We start from the raw sequence: 20,246 nt of genomic DNA on the forward strand, positions 1-20,246 counted from the left end.
GATCATGCATCAGTTTTAAGTGGGCTTCCCACACAAACGGTTCAAGCATATCAGAAACTAAAACCATCCAGAGCTGTGTTCAACAACGAAATCTCTAACCCCTAAAATACACCAACTATTAATGATTTATCTCCAAAACATATTAAATTCGGGTTTTACTGTGGGATTCCAACTCAAAACCAATTGGTAATGAGTGGAGAGGCCCTAACCCTTTATATATTACTTAAATCCCTTACATCTTTCCGATGTGGGATATTTTACACTAACACCCCCCTTCACGCTCAGGCATGACCATCTAAAGCGTGGGCATATGTGGGAACAACATCCACGGGTGGCCCAACAAGCAACCTGCTCTGATACCATATTAAATTCGGGTTTTACTGTGGGCTTCCAACTCAAAACCAATTGGCAATGAATGGAGAAGCCCTAACCCTTTATATATTACTTAAATCCCTTACATCTTTCAGATGTGGGATATTTTACACTAACAAAACAACCTCTATTTCCATATTTGTTTAACGAATCAATCAAAGTTGAATAAAAAATCTTTATATGTGAGTATATCTGTATATATACATTCAAGGGCTTTGCATAAAGGTGAAAGCACTTGAATCTTCTGGAACATCTGACGTTCCAGGCAAGCCAATTTTTAAATTAGACTTTCATTTAGTTATCTTTTTAAAAGTTAGAAAACCAAAGACGAAAGAAAAAATCAAAACATCCGAATTGTAACTAGTAACTCACAAAAGCAATCATACTATTATATGAAGGCAAACTATATATTATAAATAATAGTATATAATAGGTACCAAGACGCAAAAAACAAGATGGTAAAAGACACTAATGGAGGCGGCAGCAACGGCTGTACTGGCGGCTGTCGTGGCATCCGGTGTAACGGCGACCATGGTTGCGTTGGAAGATACGTATGTAAACGACCATGACAGCAATCTCCAGCCTTAGCTCCACATTTGTAGCAAAACTTATGTCCACATCTACAATGAAAATGCAATGATTAAAAAATATGTATATAACGAAATATTAATGTTATTAATAGATATGATGATACCTGCATGTTACTTTGATGCATCCTTTTGCAAGTTCAATCATGTTTTTGCAGTTTCCACATTGACGCCACATATTCTTATTTGCTAAAGCTTCGAACTTAATATCATCCGCTGTAGGATTTGGGCTCAATCTCATGCACTCGTCGCACGACAAGTCACTATGCCACGGAACTTTACAGTTGATGCAAAAGAGTTTATCGCATTCGAAGCAGCGTCTTCTGACTCTAGCTTCTTCCGTAGAGTTAAAGAAGTATTTCCAAAGTCCAGCTTCTTTAGTAGATTTAGAGAGATCTTTTAACGACATTAAAGCTGAGCACCTCGGGTTTGGACAATAAATTCTCTGTTTTACAGGAATCGAGTCCACTTTAATATATTGTCGCCACATCTTTCTTAGTTCAGGTGTCAAAAGATCAACGCAGCTTCCAAAAGTCAGCTTAGACTTGCAGCGATAGTGAGGACATCTAATCACACTTCCCTCAAGTCGTAGCCTCACCTCTATATGTTTCTTCATACACACGTAACAGAATCGATGACGACATTTATTAACACAAAACATCTGATTAGCATTAATATCATCGTCTAAACAAATACTGCAAGTCGTTTTGCGAGGAGAATTCGGAAAGAAGGATGCAAATTGTTTTCTTATAGGTTGCATATTTCTTTGTAAAGATCAGAATCAGGAAGAAGAAGTGGTAACGAATTCAAGGAAAGGTTTGAGAAGAAAGTTCTCTTAATTTATAATCGTGAACTTAAAAAACCAGAGCATGCGAGAGTTTTTCTGAAATAGAGATCGAAACAACTAAAAGAATAAGAAAGTTAGGAGCTAAAGTATAAACCCTAAACAAAAACAGAATCCAAGAAGGAAATTAGATTTTCTAGTTATCTTATTAGTAAAGTAATAATAAAAAATAAACTAGTTTATATTATCCGGAAAGGCGAAAATAAAGGGTGAGATTGTATCACACACTCAATTTAATTCTCTATTTTTTTCATTGAGAATTGTGTGACATTCATAATTTTGAATAAATTGTTGTGGATTTTTTATTTTGTTTTGGTAAACTAACCTTTAGTGGATTCCGCAAGAGTCTTCGATTAATCAAGTGAATAAAATAGAATCATAAAACAAGTTTAAAGAATTTGCGAAGAATAAGTTTGAAGGCCTAAGTAACAGTTAAATTAAAAAATGGTAGATTCGATTATACATCTACATGTCCATCAATTTCTTCTTAGTGAAGTTCATGTGTTGGTTGTCTGAATACTCTGTACGTTAGAAGTTTCTAACGAGTTACTGAAACGACCTGATCCGTTTTTTTAATAATAAATAATAATAATAATAATAAATAATTATGATTAGTGGTCCTATATCCACTAGCCACCTACCTACAATCACAATCAACAGCTAAAATAACTAATATCATTAACCAATAATTCACCAATCATAATCCAATATTCAACATTAATTCTAAATCATAAACTAATGATCCAAACAGCATAAACCAGATACCAGCAATCCTAACAACATTTTAGGACTCAACTCTAGCAACCTAGCAACGCTAGACAACAATCAATCGAGTCCCTAGAACATCTTACTCTTCATTGCCTTGATTCCACGATCACACTTTGTCTTTACCTGCACCACAAACACAAATTGAGATGCATGAGTATTTGATAAATACTTAGTGAGGCAATCCTCCCATCTACTGGGCTATACACACAAGCAACAATAACTCCAATGTTCCAAACAATCAACAAACAAAACACACAAACCATGAAAACGAACATCGTCACACTGGAAGGGAGGTGTCGACCGACACCAACCTAGTGTCGACCGACACTGGCATTGGTGTCGACCGACACTGGCATTGGTGTCGACCGACACTACCCCACAGTGTCGATCGATGCCCATTTTTGCTGGTGTCGATCGACACTCCACCTGCAACTGCGATCCGCACGAAGCCGAGAGTCGAATCTGGCTTCCCAATCTCCTCCAAATCATCCAATACTCAAAACTCATGCCGGAAACATCATTAGGAACCTGTATAATCCAATCCCCAGCAAGAAAACACACAAAACAACAACAAACAAACAAGAACAAGGAAATCAAGGGCTTAGATTAGCCATGGTCATGCACTCACCTCTTTGCAGGAAGTTTCTGACCAACAATGAACGAATCCACACTCTCAGCAAGCTTCCCACACGTTCCTAGCCTTGAATCCTCACTCCCACAGCAAGATCTCACCCACAAAGCATTTAAATCTCACAATCTCCCTCTAGAACCTCAAGAACAGTTTTCTCTCTTTTCTTTTCTCTCAAAGCGGCGTGAGACAACAAAAACACGACCCTATGTCGTTTTCTCCTTTTTAAACCTTGGTCCAATGGTTTCCTTAAACCAAACCGGTCCAAATCTATAATTAAAACAATCTGGTCAAACCAGAAATAAGTGGTGTCGACCGACACCAACATGGGTGTCGATCGACACCCACCCCCAAAACACAGAGTTTTGGTTCGCGGGTGTTACAGTTACTCTCGACGTTTGCTTACAATGAGTTTTGAGATATTCATATTCTAGAATTATTGGAGAATACAAAAAAACCATGTTTTCTTGAAAAATGCTAACATAATCTTCTCAAGCTCCACAAAAACCTTAGTATCTCCTCCCAGTCATCACTGTGCTGCGGCACAATCCTCTTTTCTTGGCAGCAGGTCATCTGGTGGTCTCACTGTTCTCGCTGTCTGGTGAGCGGAAGCTTAATAACGGACGAGAACGCTAGATCTCCAGGAGAACTCGGATTCACGAACGGATCTTGCTTAGAACATCGTAACTTGACGAAGAAGCAATAAGGATCAGCCTGTAGTCTTGTAATAGTAACAATATCCTGATCTGCATTCTTCAAGGCACAAAAACACTCTTGAGATGCTGCAAGCTTGATTCTCAGCCTTGTTGATTCTTTTTCCTCAGAAACTAGCTTTTCCTCAATATATTGCATCTTACCGTTCATCAACATATTCTCCTTGACGAGTGCTACATTCTGTTGGCTAACCTTCATCCAATTTGTATAAAGACTCGTAAAAACAGTTTGGAGAACTAGGCATAATGCCATGCCACGTTTCTTAACGTATGTTGTGGTGTATTTTCTAGTAGAATGCTCCAAAGTCTGTTGAGAGAGCTGGGGAACAACATGAAGTCCTGGGAACCAAACCAACAAACAACACCATAAAGGCTTGAACGCTCCGTTTGTGGTCATCGTAGGAATATGAGATGATGATCTGATCTCCAAACTAAGACAAAGTAAATCACACAGATTCTCTTCACACGGCATAAAATAATCCTTTCTAGAAAAATATTCCAAGATTAAGCGTAGCTTTTCACAAGTCATGAAATTCCTTGATACGCAAGCAACATCCAAGTAACGTACAGCTATGCTTAACCATGTTGAATCTCCACACTGATCTGACGTTGCCTTCACGTCTTCAAAGTGACGGTGGAACTTATAGCGCGAACAGAGCAACAACGATCCAGCCAAAAATATTGGTTGAGAGACTCGCTAGGTCCGTAAGACACACGACGTGAGCATTGGTTACCCAAATGCAATTGCCTTGTTTGAACATGAACATAAATTTTGTCTTGGTAAAACTGATCTTGAGGTGCTGCCATGGCTTGCACAACTCTGTTACAGCTAACGACACACTCAGCCCAACAACTAAGAACAAAGCTTAGTTTTTCTTCTTGTCCAGAAAAAGACTTCCTCAAAATACACTCACGTGATATGAGTGTCATAAAAATGATATTTTCAACACACAAATCCACCATCTTTCTTCCAGCTCCCACAAGCATAGAAAAAGAAACGTACCATATGATACACGCGTCTCTACCGTGGAGGTTACGTCGCAGACACAGAAAAATATTGATTGGGGTGTTGTAATTAAAAGCCCAACGAATAAAATCCATCTTTGAACTGCAAACTTGAGTTTCCTCATTCCTTTGATTTGGTTTGTAGCTCACATCGAAATCTTCTTTTGTTATTCTCCAATGATGAAACGAAACAAGAGTTTCGAATTCAGTGCTCTCTCTCTCTTTTCAGGCACTCCAACACCACTACTTCCTTGCCCCAAAACTTGTATAGTCAACGCAATAGAGATCAAAAATTCCATTAACAAAGATCTTAAAAACCAAACCACCATAGATTTCGTGATAGAGATCTGCCCAGCGGCGAACAAACAAAATCTCGCGCGGACCACGATCTGGAGGTTCCTTGTTGACTTTCTGACGGCTGTGTGTAAGCTTAACAACATAAAATTTGTTAATATCTTTGACATCAAAATTCAGATCATCAACTCTCGGAACTTCTTCTTCTATAACCAACAATTTGTTTCCTCCATTGTCAAGGCTACCATCAAGATCTGCATCAACATGTTCCATAGTGGAAAAATTGTCACCATTACTATCAAAGATTGGCTTTTCATGTTTGTTGGGTGACAGTCTTGTGTATTCCACGCCCTGATTGACGTCTTCCTCACAACCATCACAAACTTGATCACAAACATCAAACACAAAATTTATAGTTTCAACGTCTTCTACCAAAGCGTCAAATTTTGGTACAACAAAGCTGTCTTCATCTTGAATCTCATCATACAGATCAACTGTATCATCTTCAACATCAACTATTGGAGCATCATTGGTGTGGGGTTTCGTAGTAGTTAACTCATCATCATTAAAAGCAACAAAGATCATATGTTCCACCGCTTCAGCGACTTCGTCAACGCTGTCGTGAAACTGAGCCTCGTCGACTTTATTTTGAATATGATCGTCGTCACCTCCGTCTCGCACCTTGTCATCCATATCGAGAACAGTACCGTCTTGGTCATCATCATTCACACTGACAAAATCAGCGTCGTTTTCTACGCTTACGTCGTTGACAAGAACACCATCTTCTTTGTATTTGACATCAAATTCTAGATATGCATCATAAACCTTAGGCGGAGAAAAAGTACCATCACCGTAGATACTATATATGGGTTTAGATACCATATAATTTTCTTGAATGTGCAAATTTTCTTTGTGATCCACCTAAAAACGCCTTTGTCGTTTTAACTTTTGCAAACGACTATGCACCAAAGTATCATAATGATGAGGTAAGAAGTGTGCGCATCTGCTTAAGTTTATGCCAAGATTTAATAGGGCTTTTCCCAGCTTGCTTGCGTGTTTTCTTCACATGTTGCCACCATGATGCGGCTTGTCCTCGAAGTTTTTTAACCACAAGCCAAACCAGTTCATTATCTGGAATGCTTCGAGACACCAATATGTCTTCAACTTCGACGAGCCAATCTAGGAACGAATCAACACTGATTCCACCATTGAAAGTAGGAATATCCATCGTAACGAAATCAAACCACCAGAAACGTGATCAATCTGATACCAACTGATAGAGAGCAGAAGCTTAATAACGGACGAGAACGCTAGATCTCTAAAAGAACTCGGATTCACAAACGGATCTTGCTACATCATAACTTGACGAAGAAGCAATAAAGGATAGGGCCGAGATGAGGAACCATATCAACGTGGTTTTGCAAGTCCTCCTTGCAGGACTTGAACACAAGCTATTAGGGATGAGAGTCCTCCTCTCTCCGCTTTTAACAAAGCTTTCTTAAAATTCTTTTATTCAATAATCGATCATTGTTTACAATAGAGCTTAGCGGCTCTTAAATAGAAGTCACAAAATAAAACCCTAACATACTTAAGAATCTAATCTAAAGCGTAAAACCTAAATAAAGCCCATAAGGGTAATATCCTAAACGAATAACAATAAAAAGCCCGACTACGACACGGACCATCGGTGGACGTGCTCGTTGCAAAGATGCGCTGCATCATCCGGCCTAAGATATTTTCCCGTGACATAGTTTTTGTCAAATTTCTTCTTCCGTTCGATTCTAGCCTTAGCTTTGCTCTCATTTAATTTCCTGGCTCCGGCTCAAAGAAAATCTGACTATCCATCGATGAAAAAGAGCTCTTCCACTACCTTAGATGCTTAATGATATATGCGAACCTCAGAATCCACCTATTATTCACGCTTCTCAGTTTCAAGGTGCATGCATGAATGATACGTGGAAGAGATTGAGATGGGTATTTTTTTTTTTGTTGTGGAATTCACAACAACACATGGACGAGAGTATTGATCGGAGTCACACCAATTGACTTGTAAATTGACAAGACTTCAAGAGACTCTATACACACTTCGTGTTACTTACTTTGAATGAAACTGTGTACAAATGAAGAACTAAGCTATGCTTATATAGAACAGTTAACCACAAACAGTCATAGAGCTAAAGAAGCAAGAAAAATCGCAAAGAATTAAATAAAAGAGCCATTGGAGGTATTAATGTGATTCTTGGCTCAAATATTATTTTATTTTAAAAAAATTTGACCCCTATTACTATAATTTCTAGCTCCTCCAGTCGAACTAAATATCCCTAAGCTTCGGATCATGCATCAATATTAAGTGGGCTAGCTAGACTTTCACACACACACAATTCAAGCATATCAAAAACTAAAATCATCCAGATATGTTCTAAAGCGAAATCTCTAGCCCCTAAATTACACTAACTATTTATGATTTATATCTCCGAAACAACACCAATTTTCATATTTGTTTAACAAATTTAATCAAAGCTGCACAGAAAATCTTTATATACAAGTACATGCTCCATGCAAGGGTATTTGCATAAAGATGAATGCACTTGAACAAGTCAACGGTCCAGGCAAGTCAAATTGTAAATTAGACTTTCATTTACTTCAAATCGTTACAAAATAAATATTAGATCGATAAAGAAAATTTCTGAATGGTTTCATTATTGCTGGGCGGACCAAGAAATTTTTAATTACTAGATCATTTCATAATTTTGATCCGGGTAACAAAAATATCTAGGTTTGCCATGGAGTCCGCCACCAGCTGTAATGGTGACCGGTGGCATTCGTTGTAGTGTCGACTGTGGGGTGGTATCCGCTATAACGGCGACTATGGTTGCATTGGGAGATACATATGGAAAATACCATGACAGCAAGCTCCAGCCTTAGACTTTCCACATTTGTAGCAAAACATATGTCCACATCTACGATGAAAATGCAATGATAAAAACATATGAATATGACCAAATTCCAAATATATATATTTTTAAAGTAAATAAATATAAATAAAATTTTGACAAAATATGAATGTTATTAATAGAGATAATGATACCTGCAGGTTACTTTGATGCACCCTTCTGAAAGCTCAATCATGTGTTTGCACTTTTCACATTGACGCCACAATTTCTTATTCGCTAAAGCTTTGAGCATATCATCAGCTGTAGGATTTGGACCCAATTTCTTGTAATCGTCGCACGACAAGTCAACATGCCACGAAACTTTACATTTAATGCAAAGGAGTTGACCGCATTCGAAGCATCGTCTTCTAACTCTAGCTTCGTTTGTAAATTTAGAGAAGTATCTCCAAACTCAGCTTCGTTAATCGATATTAAAGCCGAGCACCTCGGGTTTGGGCAATAAATTCTCTGTATTATAGGAATCCTGTTCTCTATGATCCTTTGTTGCCATATCTTTCTTAGTTGAGGTGTCAAAAGATGGACACAGCTTCCAAAAGTCAGCTTAGACTTGCAGCGATAGTGAGGACATCTAATCACACTTCCCTCAAGTCGTAGCCTCACCTCTATATGTTTCTTCATACACACGTAACAGAATCGATGACGACACTTATTAATACAAAACATCTGATTAGCATTAATATCATCATCTAAACAGATAGTGCAAGTCGTTTTGCGAGTAGCCTTGGCTTGGTAAGGAGGATTCTTCACAAACCTGCTGAGTTCAGAAACTATAGCTTCCTTTGCTTGTTTATAAGAATGTGTAATACTATTTCCCGGTACAGAAATCGGAAATAAGGACGCAAATCGTTTTTTTATAGGTTGCATCGCAAAGATCAGAATCACCGAGAAAAAGTGAACTAAGAAAACCAGAGCATGCGAGCGTCCCTTTGAAATAGAGATCGAAACAACTAAAGAAATAAGAGAGGGTCGTCTATTTGTGTTAAAAAGGAGCCTAAAGGAAACAACCATAAACAAAAAAAAAACGCAATCTATTGTATAAAGAGAGGGATTACAGTTTTGGAACAATCGTTTTTGTAACTTTAAAATTTTCCAAATTTTCTTTTGGAACAATCTTTTTGTAAATTACAATTTTCTTTTTGTTTATACCACTTTTTGGAACAATCGTTTGTAAATTACAATTTTCCAAAATTTCTTATAGCATTTTTTGATGGTACGTCGAATATAAGGGGCAAAATTACCTCTTCGAGTTTAGTGGTGAAAAGGCAAACTTATAATGGTAACAATTATTGTGGTGGACAAAATATCTAGTTTTTATTTTGGAAGAAAATTATTTCATCTTCCACAAACTGGAGTAGTTGATATATACCAATTTAATTTCAAAGCTCATGAATTAAATTGATGTAATATGAGTTGGAAAAGAGAAATAACAAAATGAAAACATCATAAAAATCATGACAATTGAGAAATAGGAAAAATAAAAATATGATTGGTTTGTGTTTTGTTTTGTTTTGTTTTTCTCTAGTTAAAAAATCAGGGACTAATGAAGTGGTAAAATCAATAATAGGAAGAGGAAAGTAGTATTTGAAGAAAAAAATTCTTGTTGTTGTATAGGTTTGAATAAGAAGAAAGTTTTTTTTTGTTCAACATTGACCAAACAGCGGTCCATTAGCTAAATCTCTACCTTTGTAGGAAAAGGGACTCGATCAATAGTGTGATGGTTATATAACTACATTCGTAAGAAGATAGTTATATGACTCAAAATATATGTGTTATCATAAAAGCTTAACCTTTATGTTGATTATTTTCTCAACAAACACATTAAGGTAGCTATATGATGTCCCTTTACTTTCATTTTGGCATTGTACATACCACTAAAAATTATCTCAAAAATATATATAGAATGATAAATATATCACATAGTTATAATGATGATGAATATATGTTGATTCTTTTCTCAATAAACACATTAAGGCAGCTATATGATATTCGTTTACTTTCATTTTGGCATTGTACATACCACTAAAAATTATCTGAAAAATATATATAGAATGATAGTTATATCACATATAAATGATGATTAATATATGTTATAGTAGTATAAGGTATTTTTCATATCTTATTATATAAAGGTTGATGTCAAAGTTACTCATTAACAAGATCGTGACATGTGTCAAATATATTGATTAGATGTTGACACATATCAAAAAAAAATTGTATAAATATAGTAGGACAGCTAATTATATTTATAGAATTTTACTTGTTTATATTTTATAAAAATTATTTTTCTCAATCGAAAAGGAAAACTAACAAAATCAAAATATTTTCCATTGTATGCTAATTATATTATATGTGTGTTCTCAATAAAATTTGACATGTGGAAATAAAAACTTAATTTATTGAGCATGTATATTAATCAATTAATAATGAATAACAAAGTTTAAAAGAATAACATAAGTTATTTAACATAATTTTAGTCGGATATAAATTGTATTTATCGTTGTAATATAAATTTTTATTGAAAGTAAGTATACAAAACCCTGAAAGAATAATGAACTTTAAAAAAGAAAATTTCAATACATGATGTGTATAAGTATAGTTTTACATGTTTTATTTTAAAGATTTAATGCATGTAGTAATATGATAAACTTGAAAAAAAAATTGAAAAAATAAGTTTGTAGGAATGAATTTTTGGTTAATTGTTGAAAATTGACAAAAGTATTAATTATGAAATTATGACATATAGAATAATAATATTTAGGATATTTGTGGATTGCCAAAAATTTTGTGGATGTTAACTGACTTTTTACTGATTATCTTTATTGTTAAATTAAAAATACTAACCAATATACATATTATTTCATATGATGCTCATATTTTTTTATTATTAAAATTTTAACCTTAATCCATGAAGAAGTGAATTATGGTTTTACAATGAAATAGATAGTTAAATGTGATTACTAAACTGAATGTCTAGCGATGAAATTTATTGTAGATTAAAAAAATTTCAAATATTAATATGTATCATTTATGAAAAAGTCATTTAAGAATATTAGTAATTTTTTCTTATGATTGATTTTATAATTTCAATACATGTATTTTTGTAATGAATATGTCAAAACATAAGATAATTCAAAATAAATTATAATTTATTTTCAGTTATTTGATGAAAATGTCTCTATATCTTTATATATGTTTTTATTTTATAATTTTCACTCATTTAAAATTGATTAAGACATGAGGTAAAATTAGTACTTATGAGATAACAACATAACAAATATATCTTAAATAATGTTTGATTCAGTTGAGAATTATATTTTGTTAATTTTTATTGTATTTTCAATTCTTACTAAGATATAGATTTGATATGATGTATTAATTGTGTTTGAGATAAAATATTTAGTTCTATTCATTAAGATGAAATGTGTAATTAAACTTAAAATATGGTTTATTATGATGGCATAGATATTTAAATGGTACTCTCTGTCTTTTAAGAGTTTTTGGGTAAAAGCACAAAGATTAATAAACAATAACTACTATGTCATTTATAAAACTTCAACTAATATGAAAATATATTGTATAACTCAAATAGTCATATATTGTTATATTAATAAAAATTATACGTAGAAATTTGAGAAAATATTATAAAATTGAGCAAAAAAATCCTTAAAACTCTTATATAATTTAATTGAGAGAGTGTTAAAATGAAATATGAGAGGTTCATTGTAACAACCCGTCCTGCGGACCCCACTAGCAACCCGTCCTGCGGACCTAATAGACCGTCTGTGGACCCTACTAGCCTTCCGCTAGCCGCCCAAACGGACTCCAAGCTGGCCCTGCAGGGCATCGATCATAACCTCTCACTGTTGACATCCAAATCACCAGTAGGTTATTGGTGCGCCAGGCGTTCCTTGGACCCTGGTCCTCACCCTTTAACAACCTTCCCACAGGACAAGCTGTCACCAATTGACCTGCAGGACCAGCTTCGGGCCAATGGGGGTAAGCTAGCGGTGGGCTAGTGGGGTCAACGGGACGAGTTGTCACATTCATATTCAGTATTAAAATGTTACAAGCTAAAATCTAAAAACATGTATAATATTACTTAATTATTTTTAATAATTTTTTTAAAAAATTTTACCCACGTTATAACGCGGGCCTATCTAGTTAGTATTATATAAAACAAAATACACATGTTAAAAATATATATAGTTCAAAAGACATGAACATTTAAACATATACAACTTTCATCAAAGACATAACTTTTGTAACGAAAAGTTATGATGGAAATCGCAAACAAAATACAAAATAAGGTGAAAGATAGAATTATAAACGAGGACATAAAATCTGTATAAGTATCTCTATATACTTATTTAAGTAATATTGTTAAAATTTAATCTGTATAGGTATCTCTATATACTTATTTAAGCAATATTGTTAAAATTTAACCCTAGTATCATGTGGCATATGATAGAAATGTCATTACATTTAAATTAATTTAATAACTAACAAAAAAAACTTATATTAGTTTATATAATAATAAAATAATATTTTCAAAATTATTCAATAAAAGTATTTAACAAATTTTAATTACTGTTTCAAAAATCTTACTATTAAGAAAAATTATAAAAATTAATTTTATTTATAAAACTAAAATTAAATATTTTTATATCTAAATCATTTAATAATGACAGATATTTTAAAGATAGATTCTCAAAAATAGCACCAAAATAATTTTTTTTTCCAAACTTATAACAAAATCTCTAAAATTCCAAAAATAGCACTAATTAATCTCTTCAAATTAAATATTAAATTCAAAATACTAAACCCTACCTCTCAAAACTATACCTTAAATGTGAAATTGAGAACCCAAACCTAAAAAGAAAATTCTAAAAATTAATTTTAATATTTGATTTTGTTAAATAGTGCTATTTTTAGAAATTTATGGAATGTGTGCTATAATTATCCATAAAACTTGATTTAGTGATAGTTTAGAGTATTTCTTAATTTTGAAAGTAAGATACAAAATTGCTTATATTTTAAAAATATCTCGAGATACTTATTTAAGCAATGTTTGTATAACTTTCACCAGCTTTGATGTGACATATCATGTTTAACAGATTTTATTTATTTTTTCAAAAATCTTAGGAAACAATAACAAACTATTTAATTAGCTAAAACTTATTTTTTATACACAATATTCACTATATAAACAATACTAAGTGTATAATGTTGACAATATACATATGTGACACCCCGGTTTCAGGGACATGCGGAGAGGTTTAAAAGAATTGATTTGGCCACCTATGTCACCAAAGTGCACTTATATTTTCAGTCAAGGGGCCTGAGAGAACTCCAGAGTTAAGCGTGCTTGAGCTGGAGTAGTCTCAGATTGGGTGACCTTCCCGGAAGTGACTGTCAGAAATGTGCGAGTGAGGACAAACTGTAGGGAACGATCATGTGGTGATTTGTAGGAACGGTAACAAGTCTTTAAATCCTCCCGAATGTAGCAAATCAACCGTCAGATAGAAATGAGCTCACGGGCCTAGTGAGAGGGCGTGAGGCCCATTAAGGAAGGTAGGCCCATAGACTGGGATTGGACATGAGGCCCACTAAGAGGTGGCGGTAAGGGCGTTACAACATATAGATAATATAATTGTAATTTTCACATATAAAATTATTATATACTAACATGTTATACCAATAATTGCAATGCTATTAATATTAACTGGTATATTAAATTCTCTAAACACGATCACTTCAAACGGTCAATATATACATGTGTTGTTGGGTTTTTTACCAGACTTTACCGAATTCATAATTAACGAATTTGATATTGCACCCAAACCAAAATAGTAGTACCGACTACGGATTGAAATCAAAATATAAAATTAAGTAAATTAAATATAGAAATTTATAAAATGCGTAGAATAAATAAATTTTCTACTATTATTTCGTAAGAAACAAATCCAAATTTACGTAATATTTCCCCCGCTTTAAGTGGGTAGGTATCTAGTAATAAATTATTTTGATGTCAAAATATAATCAATTAGTTAACACAAAAGAATAATTATTTTAAGTCTTATTGTAGAATAAGATTTAGAAGAAAAACTATTATAAAATTATGAAATTTTTTTGTTCCCGGTTAATTAACAAAACATTCATACATGTTTATTTGTTGTCACCTAGATCATAATAAAGCGAGGTAAAATATGAAAGCTATCATAAGTGTAAAACAGATGAGGCAAAAACACATTGCTGGCGCAGGTGGCATTTCAGGCGCAGGTGGCTGCGGTGTTGGCTGCTGTGGAGGCCGTGGAGGCCTTGGAGGAAGACCATGACCATGTTGGCAACTTCCAGCCGGGACTCCACATTGGTAGCAAAAGCTATGCCCACATCTATCAAGAAAATACAATGCTAAATCAGCTTAAAACATTAGAACCAACTTCGAAAACAAAAAATGTTATTAAATAGAGATGATACCTGCATTTTACTCGTATGCATCCTTCTTTAAGTTCAATCATTTGTTGACACTTTGGGCATTGACGCCACAGTTTCTGATCTGCCAGAGTTTTAATCTTTCTATCGTTTTCTGTAGGATATGGATGCAACCTCTTGTAAACGTCGCAGGACATGTTACTATGCCATGAAACTTTGCAGTTAATGCAAAAAATTTCACTGCATTTGAAGCACAATCTCCTATCTTCAACTCCTCCAGTCGATTTAGAGAGCTCAGTTTCCGACATTAAAGCCGAGCACCTCGGGTTTGGGCAGTAAATTCTCTCTGATACAGGAATAGCGTCCTCTTTGATCCTTTGTTGCCACATCTTTCTTAGTTTAGGTGTCAAAATATTTTCACATCCTTCAAAAGTCAACTTAGACTTGCACCGGAAATAAGGACATGTAACCACACTTCCCTCGACCAGCCTAACCTCTATATGTTGTTTCATACACTCGCAACACAATCGATGACGACATTTATCGACACAAAACATCTCATCAGCGTTAATAGCATCATCTAAACAGATATTGCAAGTTTTTTTTGGTGTAACCTTGGCTTGGTGAGGAGGATCCATAGGCACAGGTATGCTGATTCCAGAAGTTATTGTTTCCCTTGCTAGTTTATAAGCATAACTGATACTAGTTCCCTCCACGAAAATCGGAAAGCTCGACATAAATGCTAATCTGATACGTTGTACATCCATCATTAGCAATGCAGTTTTGTTATTCTCTGGTACGTATCTGCCCATTACCTACACTCAAAAGGCAAACAAATTAACCCAATCAATGATATTCATATTTTTACTATTTGGTAGACTAGTAAAACAACCGATACTATAATGACATAATTAAACCTCAAAAAAAAAACAATGGTCGTTAAAATAAAACTTACAAATTCGTAAACTGGATAATAATCACAGTAGATTGAGATATGAGCGATCCCCATACTGGCAGCTTCGGTTAGTCCTCGCATCAATGCGAGAACCTCAGCCTCCAACACTGTTATTGTGGAGTCATGATGGATTGGTCCTTTCATCTGAAACAAGATATCATCTTTGTTCCCAAATATTGCAACTCCAAATCCGGCCAATGAGTTCTCCTCACTTATCAAACCTTTAAAGTAAAGGGTGCATAACTGATCAGGAACGTCGTCGGGGGAAATTTCCGGTGAGGGTCTTGCGGTGCCATCAATACTAGGGTGCTCCGTATGCATTTCTTTGTTACACGGTGTTGAGGGGATCGGATTCTAAAGTCTTATAAACGCTTTATGCGAATAAACAATAATCCAAAACGAAAAGGGATTATATCTTTGGATATATTTGTACAACGATTCTAGTTAATAATATCCCGAAAATACAGGGTGTTTTTATTTTATTTTTTTATATAATTATCCGTAAATTGTAAGAGTCATACTTTTTATTAGGAAAAATATGTTTGGGATTCAAAAGTTGAATTTGTAATTCATTGTTCAGTTTTCTTGTCGCTCAAGTTTCGATCTACCTTACCAATTTTTTTCTGAGTTAAACAGTGTATGTAATGAGAATGCCTCAGTAGTTGTTGTTTTGTGCAATATATGTTTGTTTTGTACTCTTTTTATTTTCATGGACACAATTTGGTACTCTGTGTTATTTTTAAAAATATATATGAAACATACAAAATTATTAAAAATATCACGTATATTAAATAAGTAGGGGATAGAGATTTCAAGCAAAACCAAAGATAAGAAGATGAGCTATGAAACAACTAAACCTCCAACGTTGTTTGTCTTTATGGTTTATATAAGTATATTTTTTCATTATCGTCATGAACAATCTACTAAACAAATTATTTTATTCTTTTACGAAAAATGAACACAAAGAAATATTATAAAGGCAATTACAACTAAGGAAAGAGTACAAAGACGATAATCCACAAGCATCCTTTCTCGATGGGGGCAACCTCCTTGCTTCCATTCGGCTCCACACGTGTAGCAAAATGAATATCCACATCTACCTCCAATTAACCATGAGTATCTAATAAAGCTTGAATGGATTATAATAGAGAATATGATTAGAGAATTATACCTGCAAGCTACATGGATGCATCCTTCTGAAAGTTCGATCATATGTTGGCATTTTTCACATTGACGCCACAATTCTTCATATGCTAGACTGTTAGCTTCATATCATCTTACATACGATTAGTAGCTAATCTCTTGTAATCGTTACACGACAAGTTACTATACCATGGAACTTTGCAGTTAATGCAAAAGCGCTCCCCGCATCTGAAGCATCTCATAGATTTATCTTCATTAGATTTAGAGAGCTCGGTTCTTGACATTAAAGCCGAGCACCTCGGATTTGGGCAATAAAGTCTCTCCGTTAATGGAATCGATTCCTCTAAAATCCTTTGTTTCCACATCACTTTTAGTTTAGATGTCAAAAAATGGACACAACTTCTAAGAGGCAGCTTAGACTCACATTGATAATAAGGACAAGTAGGTATAGTTCCCTTCACTAGGCTTACATCAATATATCGTTTCATGCATTCCAGACATAAATGATGATTGCATAAATGAACATAATACATCTGATCAGCTTTAAAATCATCATCTAAACACATACTGCAACTCTCAGGAACCACAAGTAAACTGATTTCAGAATCTATTGTTTCCATTGCAAATTAATAATCAATTAGAAGATGATCCGAGAAAGAAAAAAACATCTAATTAGATGATTAAATAGGTTGAATAACCAATATATATATATATATATATATATATATATATATATATATATATATATATATAACGTGTAAATTCTGGTTATCCGTGAGTGCAAGTTTGAAAGTAATTGTATAACTTTTTCTCAAATTCAAAATCTTTTTTTTTTTGGTCGGTGCAAGTATTTAAATAGACATTTGTAAATGTAAATAAATATGTATAAATTCTAAAGTAACTGTAATAAAGTATCTCATATATTGTTAATAAAACAGACCTAGATTTTATGGTTATAGATATAAATTATAATTTATCTTCTTTATATAAAATAATAAACCATTTCAAATATTAAATTTTAAAAACTTATTATAGATTATTTAAATAAAATAGCAAAAAATATTATTTAAATAATATGTAGATTAAGTAAATAGAGATGTTAACTAAAAGAAATTGTAATAAATTAGTTCAAATTCTCATATCCAAAAATAGATACAATAATAAATCAACATAGATCATGTAAAATAAAAAATGGAAAAATAAATGATCAAAAAATAAAACAAACAAAGAAAAGCTTGTATCGATTTTTCAAAAGTGTGCTTTCCAATGATTTGTCACGGTAATTTTACAAAAGCCACAGACCGTGTTAGTTATGTCATGAACAGTGTAACGTATATGGTCAAGTGGCATGTGCTAAGTTTCTTTTATTTCGTAAACTAGTTAAGGTTGTGGTAACAACTCCGTTGTGCATTTGATTAGTTATAACTTTATAGGTTGCTAGATCATAATGTGAAACGTGTATGTGCTAATTGATGTAGCCACAGATGAAATTTGTTTAATTATACGCTCTTTTTAAAAACTGATGCAAAATCCAAAACTAGGGTTATACGATTGTTGAGGCCTATACAATTGTTGTCAACATAAGTATAAGAACAAGGATTTTGCTTTCTGTGTGTCTCTCGGTCTCGCTCAGTTTTGGTCACTCCTGTGTTTGCTTTAGACGAAATAAAAGGACACGCAAGAATATAACTGAGTTCGGATCCTTTGGAGGAATCCTACATCTCGCCGGAGAAGATCTCCGGAAAATCCACTAAAAACTTTGCTCTACCGAGCCTTCAACCCATTACATTTTTGTTCTCTCTACTTCTTTGTCAGGCGCACACTCACTGCAATGGACTCTGTTGTCAGTTTCTTTAAAGAAAAACTGAAGACACGACTTTGGGACAAACAATAAGCAAACTCTAACTTGAGTCAAGTCCGGGTGTATCTTGCCTGAATTCATTATCTTCTCCATATGCATCAACCTTGAGTGCACGAGTCTGTAACTTGCAGAGTTGAAAGTAGTATTAGGTGAGCTTTGAACGTACCCTTGAAACTCTCAGTGACTTCTGATTCTCATCTTAGCGTCATTGGATTTTTCCTTCTCCGGAATCTTCATCTCTTCATCCACCAATTCATTAAACTTTTACATACGGAGAAAACACCATGTACGATGATGACCTAGCAATTAAAAAATCACTCCATTAAGAAAGCTTATAGGATGATGATCTTGATATATTTTTAAAACATTATTAAACAAATGTTTATGAAAGATGAGACTCACCTTTGAAATGTTGACGGCGAAGCTCCATAAATATCAAGGAAAAATGCTTCCATTGCTGTTGATGTTAGGGTGAAACACCTTCGTCCTAAATCCAACCTACAATATAACAACACAACACTAGATTAAGGAAAATATATAAAAGCAAAATGCCTAAACTTTATGGTACTTTTGAGAATTCTTCCAATATTAAATATCCATAATTGTAGCTTGCCAATGAAACATGTCTTCAGCAACTGGCCCTATGATATTAATGCAACTTAATTTTTTTTATTCTTCCACTCAACTATACATACTGAGATTCGAAATAAAGCATGCTTGTTTACTTGTAATGGAGATCAAATTATATACCTCCGATGTGTAGACGAAAAGAACAACGCATCTATGTCTTTGGCATGTTCATCTTCAGGTAACACTTTTTCACGTGGTTTTTTTTTGTCTCCGTCCTATCGTATTTGTTCTATGGCCGTCACGTATTTGGTATAGAGTCTGAAATAAACAAAAAGACAAACATAAGAAGTAAGATCACAAAACATAGAAGGATTATCATACATTTATCAAATTATTAATATTATTACACTAAATATATGGCAGAAGCTAATCACCAGGTGTGTGATTTTGCACTGACCTGCACGGCAAGAGATTGGAGGGTCTTTTTGGAGATTCTTTAGCTCCTTCAAGATCGGTTTAGGCGCCATATTCTCACTGATAAACATATACGAAAAGGAATATATGTTAACCCTAGATATATATACTCTCTAGGCTAGCTACTCTAATCTCCCGCCGGTCAGTCAAGTTCTCCGCTCTAACTTTATCCTAATTTCTACTCTTACTTTACATCCTCCCACAAGAGGCATCTATCTCCATTCTTTCTTTATCATCGTCACAACCCGAAGTCTACTCATCTTCTTCATAGTCGTCTTATTCCTCTTCCACGCCTCTATGCAGTCTCTATGTCGTCTCTTCCGTCTATGCAGTCTTCTGCATTGCTTCCGTCTCTGCATGCAGAACACTGCAATATGCAGTCTTATGCAGTCTCTGCCGTGTGCAGTTTCTATGCAGTCTTATGCAGTCTCTTCCGTCTCTACCGTGTGCAGTCTTATGCAGTCTCTATCTTCTCTTGCGTATGCAGTCTCTATGCAGTCTTATGCAGTCTCTATCTTCTCTTGCGTATGCAGTCTCTATGCAGTCTTATGCAGTCTCTATCTTCTCTGCTGTATGCAGTCTCTATGCAGTCTCTAACTTATGCAGTCTCTTCCGTCTCTGCCGTGTGCAGTCTCTATGCAGTCTT

At 34.2% G+C, this 20,246-nt stretch overlaps 2 protein-coding genes and 1 pseudogene across 3 annotated transcripts; all 3 read right to left on the reverse strand.

Annotated features, from left to right (window-relative positions):
- Positions 1–281: 281 nt before the first annotated feature.
- Positions 282–12,212, reverse strand: LOC109133312 (E3 ubiquitin-protein ligase RSL1-like). Its single transcript, XM_087456112.1, has 5 exons — positions 12,126–12,212; positions 8,766–9,089; positions 1,067–1,557; positions 869–992; positions 282–353 (listed from the first exon to the last, which is right to left on the reverse strand). The coding sequence occupies exons 1-5, from the start codon at positions 12,210–12,212 to the stop codon at positions 282–284; spliced, it is 1,098 nt and encodes a 365-aa protein (XP_087312238.1).
- Positions 12,213–14,305: 2,093 nt separating this feature from the next.
- On the reverse strand, positions 14,306–15,897 carry LOC104698884 (E3 ubiquitin-protein ligase RSL1-like). Its single transcript, XM_087455562.1, has 3 exons — positions 15,553–15,897; positions 14,643–15,412; positions 14,306–14,557 (listed from the first exon to the last, which is right to left on the reverse strand). Exons 1-3 carry the CDS (start codon positions 15,871–15,873, stop codon positions 14,350–14,352), a joined length of 1,299 nt encoding a protein of 432 aa, XP_087311688.1. The 5' UTR covers positions 15,874–15,897; the 3' UTR covers positions 14,306–14,349.
- Positions 15,898–16,497: 600 nt separating this feature from the next.
- LOC109133248 (E3 ubiquitin-protein ligase RSL1 pseudogene) lies at positions 16,498–17,347 on the reverse strand (annotated as a pseudogene). The gene is made up of 2 exons (XR_015560426.1): positions 16,724–17,347; positions 16,498–16,648 (listed from the first exon to the last, which is right to left on the reverse strand). The product of XR_015560426.1 is annotated as an E3 ubiquitin-protein ligase RSL1 pseudogene (transcript).
- Positions 17,348–20,246: the final 2,899 nt, after the last annotated feature.

Source organism: Camelina sativa, chromosome 6 (genome assembly GCF_030686135.1).
Source record: "Camelina sativa cultivar CO46 ecotype springtype chromosome 6, ASM3068613v1".
Lineage (NCBI taxonomy): Eukaryota > Viridiplantae > Streptophyta > Magnoliopsida > Brassicales > Brassicaceae > Camelina > Camelina sativa.

Excerpts from the sequence above, each read along its gene's own strand:
- LOC109133312 (XM_087456112.1), bottom strand. The coding sequence starts at position 12,212 with ATGAATGTGACAACTCGTCCCGTTGACCCCACTAGCCCACCGCTAGCT. Across the intron at positions 9,090-12,125 it reads CTGGTCCTGCAGGTCAATTG|GGACGCTCGCATGCTCTGGT; the intron begins GTGACAGCTTGT and ends TCTATTTCAAAG. Across the intron at positions 354-868 it reads GGATGCCACGACAGCCGCCA|AGCAGGTTGCTTGTTGGGCC; the intron begins GTACAGCCGTTG and ends ATATGGTATCAG.
- LOC104698884 (XM_087455562.1), bottom strand. The coding sequence starts at position 15,873 with ATGCATACGGAGCACCCTAGTATTGATGGCACCGCAAGACCCTCACCG. Across the intron at positions 15,413-15,552 it reads ATTATCCAGTTTACGAATTT|GTAATGGGCAGATACGTACC; the intron begins GTAAGTTTTATT and ends TTTTGAGTGTAG. Across the intron at positions 14,558-14,642 it reads TGCATACGAGTAAAATGCAG|ATGTGGGCATAGCTTTTGCT; the intron begins GTATCATCTCTA and ends TTTTCTTGATAG.